Genomic DNA, 10,983 nt, shown 5'->3' with positions numbered 1-10,983 from the left:
GCACCGAACCGACTTGCCCGAGATGCGGTCAGAGTGACGAAACCGTTCTGTACGCACTCGTGCAGTGTCCAACCATTTCGGACCTGTGGACTTATGCTGAACGGCTGCTGTCACGTGTGGGACGAGTCCGCCTGTCGGCCGAGTCTATCATGGAAGTTGCTCCGCCACCTTCCCTCAACCGGGAAGGCAAGGCAGTCTTCATCATATTGGTGGCCATGGTGAAAGAATGTGTGTGGTGGACCCGAGCGAAAGGATTAGAGACGAAAACTTACCTCTCTGGCCAATCGCTCATCAACTTTTTCTAGTACCACTTGAAGAGGAAGTTGAGAATAGAGAGGCAGGTTTTGCCTCGTGAAAGTTTCAAAAAAAAGGTGGGTGAATGTAGCAAAGATGGTGTGTGCGAGTGACGAAACCACTTTGAGCATGATCCTTTAAATCGAAAAAACAGAGCTCACTTTGCTCTCGTGTGTTTATTCCATCCCTGCCTGAGTTTATCGTGGTCGTTTTCATAGGCTTTTCTTTCCACGTATAAATCTAATCTTGCTTTATATATTTTTAAATAAAATTCTTCTGTGATATACGATCTCTTTTGATCGTTTTTTTTTTCCCGACCCCTTTTGATCGGAATTTTACTTTACTTTTTTTTTTTCGAAAAGAAAGCTCTACATATATATTTGTCCCCTCTGTGTTAAGCCCTGTGTTACCAATGAAGAAAGTTATCTATCTATCTATCTATGTATATCTGTCCCCAAAAGAAAATCTCTACTTAGTATTTTGTCCCCTTTGTATTCAGCCCTGTGTGGCTAATAAAGAAATATATATCTCTCTATCTATATCTCTCATCTATCTTTCTTTCACATATGGAGGCGTACACGTGAATTTCGCTATTTCAAAATCACATTAAAATGTAACTGAGTAACTAGGAGTTGTCTTTCTTAGAACTAAATATTTTCATCCGCTAATATAAAATAAATTTAACTTTTCTAATTTTTATACACAAATATATAGCTTTTAGTCTTTGAATTGATAAATTAAAAAAAAAATAAATATAAATTTATATAAAACCATTGCTTTAATCTTCAGATTTAACTGAAATTTATTGAAATGTATATATTCAATGTCTGCAGTAAGTCTAAGGATATCCAAGTTACATTTTATTCAAGGGAAATAAATGTGATTTAATTTAATATTTATACAGAAACTATAGCTAAATGGGAAAACTTAGACATAAAAGATGTACAGCTTAAATTAATTTCTATGAAAGAGTTGGTAAATTTTGAATATATAATTATAGTAAGGATTTATAGAGATAACTACTACTGATAATATATTTAGAATTTATTTTAGCCATACCTCATTGAATTCTGTTGTCAATTGTGAATCTTTAACACTATTAAAAATAATTTAATAGCATATTCTTGATCCTTTTTCCATCTTGGGGCTTTTTTAGCCCAATATTCAACTTGCTACTATTTATTGATTTATCTACTTAGAATTCCTCCGTTAATAATTTACTTCATTTTATTAGACTTTGGTGCTGAGGAGTTTGATAGAAATTCAAACTCGTAGCCAATAGTTTTGGAAAATAGTGTACAGGTTAATAACTAAATAAAGGCCTAATTTCTCTCGTACATAATTGTTTCTATGCACACACATGCTACTGAGTGTGTGTACATCTGCGAATGTGTGTTTTATAAGAAGATCTGCTGACATATGTATTTACATTCATATTTATTTTTCCATGCTATCATGGCTTAGACAATTATATCATGGCATTATTTTACAACCAGATTCCTAACCGGTTTCTCCAGTAAGGGATCTCTTATTTCACATCTTCAAAGGTGCAAAGTAAGCATTACTGTTTACAGAAATGACAATGACATCATTTGTAGCTTGTGATTTACACAATGTTCATGTGTGAAATATTGTCAAAATTGATGAGTCAATGTGCGTTTATGCATTGCAGTCATCTTTACTCTCTCTTTCTCTCCTTGAGCATCAGATTTTCCTTAATTGATTACACGTGATCAAAGACATTCCAATCATGACCATACCATATATATATAGTACACCCAGGACTTTATTCAATGCAATTTCTTGTTCTTCTTTAAGAGACAGTAGTGTCTGGTTTGAGGGAGATTTGGCTTTTATTTCTAACAGATCATATAGAGGTCCCCACAGTGTATGCATATATGGTTTAATTCTACTTACTGGCATCTTGGCCTATCAAGTTGGCACAAATATGGCTATGTTATTATGAGTTCACTTTGCAGCCACATTTTTAAAAATCTCAATGAAGGCATTCTTGGGCAAGTGTCCTTTATCATTCTCTGACAGCCTGGAATCCTCAATATGGTTTTAATGTCTGCACTTTCTATGCTGGTATGAGTTAGGATGAGACTACTATTCCAACAAAAGTACTTATTTCCCCTTGCCTTCCACATAACTGCACAACTGCTAAAACATGTTTTTCATGTAAGGCAGGTATTAAACATTGGCGATTCATTAATTAATTGACATTGTTTTACCCTATAAATACTACAAACAATGCAGTCCCTATTCTTAGTCATTTCCTATGTCAGTTAAAATTCTCCGGAATTGAGGTTTTTTTTTTTTTAGTATTAGAATTCTATTTTATCACCATTATTTTTTTTAATCGCAGATTCATTTCCTTTTTAGGAAGATATTATGCATTTATATATCGTTAACAAAGGGTAAATAATGAAGATGGGAATTTATATGCTTATTTGAAATTCAGATCTGAAAAAGGATTTTGCCTTATTAGCTAAAATTATGTAAAAGATTATGGTACAGATCAGAATGCATGACATAGCCAATAAATGCCATTAGTCAATTTTAGCAACACTAAGTTGATTTCTAAATTTCAAATTTGACTGTTTCTCTCCCTTTGTAAATCTATGTTCTATCAACATTGTCAGTTAAACATTTGAGAGATGAAACAAAGTTAACTATATCCTAGACATTAACAATCGTGCTTCATTTCCAAACCACTGAGCTGGTAGTACTGATAAAATACCATTTTATTTTATTTTATTTTATTTTACCAGGTACTTAAGGATTAATATTATTATTACAAGCAAGTTAGAAAAATTCATTATATACTACACACACACACACACATAGGCATACAAGCACATGCATTTTAAAGCTCACTATAATGCCAAGAAATTACTTCTACAGTTTGTTTTACTGCTATGTATAAAAATTTTCAATGCCTTCTTTTGTATTAATTTTACAGAAATCAAACTGGAGTTAGTGCTCTCTATTTAGAAACAGGAAAATTTTAAATAGTCCTTTGGATGTAATTAGATAATAATTAACCCATTAGTGTTCAAATTATTGTCAAATGTAAAGCTTATTTACTCATATTGTTTTGAATTAGTCATGTATTGTCTCTTAGCTGTGAGATTTTGATGTCATTGTCTCTTAGCTGTGAGATTTTGATGTCATTGTCTATTTTTAGGATGACATTGTAGGATAGGTGTGAGAAACCAGACCTGGCTAGTTTGAACTTAGAACAGGAGGCATATTTGGGCTAGTTATGGCCGTATTAAATTCTAAAGGATTAAAACCTATTTAAAAAATTATTTTTTCTGAGCACTATTTCTGTTTCCAATATCTGGAGTAAGAAGATAAATATATGGCATAGAAAGATTAATAAATTACATTGTATATGTAAGATACTTTGTCTTTCTTGAAAGGTGTTCTGGAGTTAAAATAGAAATGTGATAATCAACTACGAGACTATTTTTCTTATGTGGTAGAATCTGAGTTATCTTTCTACACTTGGATTTTTGTAGAAGACTTCTCAGGAATTTTTGTTTGTGGTTACTATAAATATAGTAGATAATAAGTAAAAATATCCAAAAAGTAAATTTTTTTTATATGAAATATGCTTATTTTCATTATGTTATACCATTTTAGTTTTCAGCATAGTTGATTTATATTTATTAGAGGTCACTAACATCATAACTGGTATATTAAATGGTAGTTAAGCCAGTGGAATTTACATGTACAAAACTTGACAGTGAAGCTTTCTCTTTATCCCATCATCACCAAATGTAACTAGCACATTATGAAAAAAATGCTTTATAGCCTAGATATAACTAACTTGAAGTTGTTTGTTAGAAGTGAAGAGAAGCAGCAGTTTTTGATAAAGGTTATTCATTTTATTTTTGGTGATAAACTATTTTTGTAAAGATATGCGATATTATCAATGGTAAGATAGCTAGAATTCTGGAGATGAGAAATTTTAGATTTATTTTCGTCTGACTATCATCTGGTATTAAACTTCTGTTGCTGTATTATTCAAATAATTATTGGACATATTTAGTGTCCTACCATTATCTTATTCTGAGAATTTGTTTGGTATATATATTGTGTCTAAAAAAACACAGGAAAGAAAAAAAAATAAACCTGGTTTATTACTTTGATTTACCAAACTTAGACAAGATACTTTCTAGAATTGGGTTTTATTTTCAATCAAACTTATGGCTATTGATCAATATATATATATATATATATATATATATATATATATAATTTATTGTTCTGTAATTTCAAATTTGATTATGTAGGAAAAAAACAACACGAATTTCAATTAATCATCATTTTATGTTTGCTTTCCATGATGGTATGGCCAGACAGGTTATGGTTGGAACAGGATGTAATCAGGGGTATTGCTACCTAGATGGGCTGAAGATCTAATCTTGTTCACATTCCATTTTAACGTTGTTTCTATGACTGGATACCCTTCCTAAGACTAATCATTTTACAGAGAATACTGGGTGCATTTTTGTGTCTGTTTTGTACCAACATTAAAGAGGTAGTCATAATTAAAGAAACTCATTACCCCCATGTCTGCTCACTTGCTTATCTCTTTGCTGACCTTGATATTAATTCAGATTTGCTTACAAAAGTTTTTTCTTTTTTTTTATGTATCATATTTATGCAATGGGAGTGAACTTAGAGCTCCATGAATGCAAAATGAATTTCTTAACCACACAGCTATGCTTAATGCTATGGAAGCACAGCTAAGCAAACAAAACAAAACAAAACAAAAAAGACAAAATTAGATATCAAAAGCTTCTGAGCCTCACTGGTGTATATAAATAAGGTTTGTAATTGGGAACAGAGCAAATGTAATTAACATACTTCATATCTGGAATTAATGATTCATGGAAGAAAATGTGATTTAAAGTTGCAAACTTTTAGATTATAGCTATTATCTAACCATATAGTTTGATGTCTTAATATTCATTTTATTTGTTTTTAACAAAGACTTGTAATTTGAATAACAAAAATTATGGTACTTATCTCTACAAACCAAAGATAAATACCAAATTTCCAAGCCACATGCGTGCTGATAATTAAGTTTAATTTCTAATACTCTGTGGGTTTTTTGTTGTTTCTTTATCACTATTATTTATTCTTTTAAAAAAAAGGCTGATGTCCTGTTTCATTGCTTTGAGTCAACAAAATCTTTTTTGATATTGAGGTTTAACAAGTTAGCGGGCAGAAGTGGAGCACCATGCAAAATACCTTGTAGTACTCTCAAACCTGAATATTTTAATATTAAACTTTGCTGACATTGCCTTAATCAGTAGGAATGATATTTCATTCCTACTGATTTAATAAAGAATTCAATACGATTAACATGCTATTGGTTCATTATATCAACTATATTTTGTGCTCTGCTAAGCGATATGACACACAAAATATAGTCAACATAATGAACCAAAACAGCATATTAATATTATTAAATTAGTAGGAATGAAATATCATTCCTACTGGTTAAGGCAATGTCATCAAAACTTAATATTAAAATACACAGCTTTGAGAATATTATAAGGCAAAGCATACTACTCCACTTCTGCCTGCTAACTTGTTGCCCTCAATATCTAAAACACATGTGTGTGTGTATCTCCATTAGTTTTGAAGATGAGTGTTCTCTTTGTTTGATCAGCTAATGTAAAATGAAATAGATGGCACTTAGTGTGAACCTCACAGATGAAATACTGGATTGTCTAAATAATACTAGTGTGGAAAACCTGAAATACACTTGGCTGTTCAGTTTACTGAGCCATTAAGGAACTTGTGTATAAATCACTTGAATTGCTCATGCATCAGCTAATTCGTTCAAATGCTTGATTGACACAAGACCAAAGAATAAAACTAAATTAACCAAGTGAATTTAACCTTTTAGCATTCTGATTATTGTCAAATGTACGTTGTTTTGAATTAATCATGCACTATCTTGTAACTCTGAGATTCTGATGATGTGACTGTTTATATTCAGAATGACAATGTAGGATAGGTGTGACAGGCTAGATCTGGCTGGACATAAAACAGATAAGCCATATTCATCCCAAATATTCTATTTAAATACTAAAAGGTTAAAGACTAGTTAGTTGGTAAGAGCTGCTAAAGGCAGTTTGGTACATACATTAAGACTAAATCCTGTTGAGGTTGACTTTCAAGTCTTTGGAGTCACTAAAATTGGTGCCTGTAATTCACTGGTGTTAGTGCCTTGTTGTATACTGCTTGTACTGATTGAAATTATAAAACAGTAACCCAGATAAAATGACCGTATTTGTCAGTCTAGTCGGATAGAAACATGTAGCAATCTCGGTTCATTATCAGTGGTTGGGGCTAGGAATGATATCCCATTGAAAATCCATTTATTTAAAATGATTATTCAGACATTTGTATTTTCACATTAGCTTGAGAATATATAATGGAGCAGAAGGATAAGTTGGATTTCTTTTATTGTACTCATTGGGTCTCATGACAAATAAAATGCCCATGGACCAGTAAGGTGACTGGCTGTTAATGTTTCACTTAAGCTGTTCCAAGTTGACACCCACAGAGAAGAGTGAAATACAGAGAGAGCTGACCTGAAGAGGAAGGACTAGAGCAGTGTTCTCAACTTTTTCACTACCAAGGACTCCATTTATTTGAGTTTTCTCATAGACCCTGTTTAATATGCCTATCCTTCATTTAGCATCCATTGTCCAAGCTGGTATGGGTTGGATGGTTTGACCAGGGCTGGCAAACTGAAAGGCTGCACCAGACTCCAGTCTGGTTTGACATGGTTTCTATGGCTGGGTGCCCTTCCTAACACCAACCACTCCAAGAGTGTAATGGGTGCTTTTACATGCCATTTGCATGACACCAGTATCTTCCACGGCTGCAATTTTACTTGGCTTGATGGGTTTTCTTCTGAAGCATGACAATGCCATGACATTGCCACCGTGAGGCCCAACACTTGAAAGGAGCTTTTCACATGCCACTGGCATCAGCCACTTTGCCTCTGTGAGGCCCAGTGTGCGAAAGGTGCTTTTTACACACCACTGGCACAGGTGCCAGTTAACGTGACACCTGCATCAGCCATGACTAAGATTTGGCGGGACTTCTCAAGCACAGTATATCGTCAAAGTTCTCGGTCACTATCTCTGTGAGGCCCAAAGTTCGAAGCTCATGCTTCAATATTTCGTACGATGTCTTCCTCGGTCTACCCCTACCACAGGTTCCTTCCACAGAGATCGGCACTTCTTTACACAGCTGCCTTCGTCCATATGCATCACATGACCATATCAGCACAGTCGTGTCTCTTTCACACCACGTGATGCCACTTATGCCCAACTTTTCTCTCAAGATGCTTACACTCTGTCGAACACACACACACACACACACACACACACACACACACACACACATACACACATGAAATTTTGAATTTAGTTCACGGACCCCCAGTACTACCTTTGCAGATCACAGGCTGGAAACCACTGGACTAGAGCATTGTACCCAACATGAATGAGAAAATGGGAGATGAGTGAGTCAGGAGGTGGCATGAGACCACCTAGCTCTTAAGGGGACCATTCAGGCTGCAGCAGAAAAAGTGGAGGTAGAGACAGAGTAGACAGCATGCCAAGAGCATGTCAGTAGGTGATTTTATGCCAATCAGAGAAGTGGTTATTTCCCTGGATGTGGTCAAGGATAGTTGTGTGTGTGTGGGTAGCAGCATCCCCATTCCAGTTGTTGATTGATGAATTATTAATTTGTTTTCAGTTTATTATTTTAATCCATGGAATTCTTCATAGCACAATTTGTCATATCTAACATGTGATGGCATCATTGCTAAATTATGTATTCTCTTCAAACTACCCACCTGTTATCTCAACAAGAAATTTTGTTATAAAATAATTAAATCAAAATCTGAACTTTTCTGCTTATGTTGTCATTTCTCTTTTTGCATAATGTTTAGGAAAGGGAGTGAGATTATTTTTATAGTGTGGGAGGATTTTGTTATGAATTTTTTAAAGGAAATATTACTAATTGAATAAAGATTTTGTTTAAAGCAAATGCGTGTATGCGGAGACTTTTCCTTTAAGTATATTTTCATCAATTATTTATCTATCAGTTTTAATGTTTTTCTTTTCTCTCTTCCTTCTTTTATTGAACAGTTAAGAATTCTAATTCTTTTCCACTATGTAATAAATCTCGTATATAATAATTTCCTGATAGCTTTTAAGCCCTCCCCACCTAGCATTCTCTCACATAAATTCAATTGATGTCTTTTGTATTTTATATAAGAAGATTTCAGAAGTTATTTTTTTTTAAAGCTATAAATGTAAAATTGTAGAAGTTTGCGTTCACTTCCCATATAATTTAGGTTTTTCGTACAGCTTTGGTAAGCAATCTTGGCATTATTTTGCTTTTTATACCATTTTTTCTCGAGTATTTTCACTTCTTATATATCTTATACTGGCTGGTGGAAGTACTTGTTGCTTTATAGTGCCCCACCCTCAAGCAACCTATTTTAACTGTGCAGTTAACTTACTTCTAGCTGAGATTTAATCTCTTATAAACTATCTTGCTAAACTAAAAATACATTATTTATGAAGCCAGAAGCATTTCATTAATTTTTTTTTCATATTCAAATCAAACCCGTTCTCCTCCTTTTTATGTAGGTTTGAAATTTTTTTTTTTTTTAATTTTTTTTTTTTATTGTTCTTATTGCATTTTTCTGATACTTGTTTATACTTTTGCTTGTACATCTGCAAGTGAGTATTTATCTCACTTTGCTTATCATTTTGAAGCTTGTAGTGAAGAATTACAGAAAATAGTTCCAGAATTGGGTCATGCATCCCACCTGTCATTAAGTAGTTAATGTCTGTGCATTTAGATCCTTGTGATGTAGGGATGTGAGATAAATTTACTGAGCTAATGATGTAAGATAGCGTTGGAGTTCTCTTCCCTTCCCATTCTTAGCAGTCCATCAATATACTACCATAGTTGGTTATGTTAGACAACTGGCCACAGAACTTTTTATTTCAGCCTAACAGCACCTGAATTTCATTGGAATTACGTCTCTTATGTAATGAAACTAATCATTGAGGGTTACATAGTAAAATATTGTTTGTTGATATCCTGAAAGGAATTACACTAAAAATGTTTGTTCTATGCTAGCCATATTTTCATCACTGTCGTCTAACAGAACGGAACTGAGCTGCTTTAACTTGTGAAGTTAGAGGAAGGGGAGATAGAGGCACCTGTTAGAGTGTCTTGTATATATGTAAAACATGGATTATCGAAATGATGGATTACGCCAGATGCACTATTCTTCTGCTGGTATGCATTTTGTTCTTATCCACATTTTTATTATAGTTGATCTTTTTGTTTGGATAGTTAGCAATACTTACCAACTCTATATTTTTATATTCTAGGAATTGAATTTTGCTTATATTTTACATTACTCTTTCACTCTATGCATTTGGGTGGGACACTCTATGCTATGGAGTTCTTATGGCTTGGCACTATAAGAAGTAACATTCTTTAGAAAATGTCAATGAGTTTTAGTAATTGGTGGTTTAGATTATGATATTTTGGTGGTTCTTGAGTAAGAATGTGTGATGCAAATGTTCTCTACATACCAGATGGATTCTTTCTTTTCTACTTTGAATAATTTATTTAAAATGATTTTAATATGTATAACTAGACAACTTGTCAGTTTTTATTTTCATTAAGATATAATTAGTAATTTTGATAAAATTGTTTTTCTTTTCCTTAAATATGTAATGGAAATATAGTATACAGTTTTCATTTTAACAATTTGTTTTACATTAGAAAGCAAAAAAAAAACTTCCTTATATGCTAAGATAGTTTCCACTTTTAAAAAAAAACGGATCTATATCTAATTTTAATTCCTGGTTTAGAACAGTTTTTTTTTTTTCAAATTTTAATTTTAGTAGCCCAAAGCATTTTGCTTAAAAATGCTTTGCAAAATTCTTCCACTTACATCTGCTTCAATGTCTAAAGTTCTTCTAATTATAATTCAGTTAAATTTTGTGTTATTTTTATAATCTGTCTGTCTCTCTCTGTGTGTGTGTGTGTGTGTGTGTGTGTGTGTGATAATCGCTCTGTATTGAAGTGTCAAAATAGGCCGGATTCTTTTTACACAAATATCAGTATTCTGGAATCTTTGCTAATTTATAATATAATTATTCAAATATTTACTTTAGGCTTTATTTAAAATTTGTAATTTTTTTAATCTTTTTTTTTACTTTATGTATATTTTGTATTCTCTCATTTTTCTCATTGTTTATAAGTATATCTGTAAAAGAGATCACTAAATAAGTTTAACTATTTTTAGCAACTCAATTTATTTAATTTCTTTCATTCAACCAATTTGAATAGATTCTAGTTGGTTTCCATTTCATGTTAATTGTTCAGACTGTGTATCATCTAACCTTTTAGTGGTTAGCAGCAAACAGCCTCAGGAAATGTGCTATTTACACAAACTATGTTATTGAGTTTTCAGCTGTAGCTAGTATAATATCCGCCTACTTTCCACCTCCACATCAAATTGAGAAATACTTCAAATGGTTATATTTTGGAAACTGACATATTTTTTCTATTCCAAAATTCATCACATACATACATACACACACACACACA

The 10,983-nt window shown here is 32.8% G+C and overlaps 1 protein-coding gene across 5 annotated transcripts in view; it reads left to right on the top strand.

Annotated features, from left to right (window-relative positions):
• Positions 1-10,983, top strand: part of LOC106872353 (ras-related protein Rap1) — an 82,694-nt gene that overhangs the window by 33,104 nt on the left and 38,607 nt on the right. The window contains exon 1 of one of the 5 annotated variants that reach the window (XM_014919314.2): positions 9,299-9,657. The exons of the other annotated variants lie outside the window; for them this stretch is intronic. Within the exon in view, the coding sequence (XP_014774800.1) occupies positions 9,609-9,657 (49 nt within the window). The 5' untranslated portion in view covers positions 9,299-9,608. Of the gene's footprint in view, positions 1-9,298; positions 9,658-10,983 lie in introns of those variants that run through there. 5 annotated transcript variants of the gene reach the window in all.

Source organism: Octopus bimaculoides, chromosome 3, assembly GCF_001194135.2.
Source record: "Octopus bimaculoides isolate UCB-OBI-ISO-001 chromosome 3, ASM119413v2, whole genome shotgun sequence".
NCBI classification, from domain to species: domain Eukaryota; kingdom Metazoa; phylum Mollusca; class Cephalopoda; order Octopoda; family Octopodidae; genus Octopus; species Octopus bimaculoides.
Note: the sequence above shows the minus strand (reverse complement) of the source record. Positions and strands in the feature narration are given on the sequence as shown.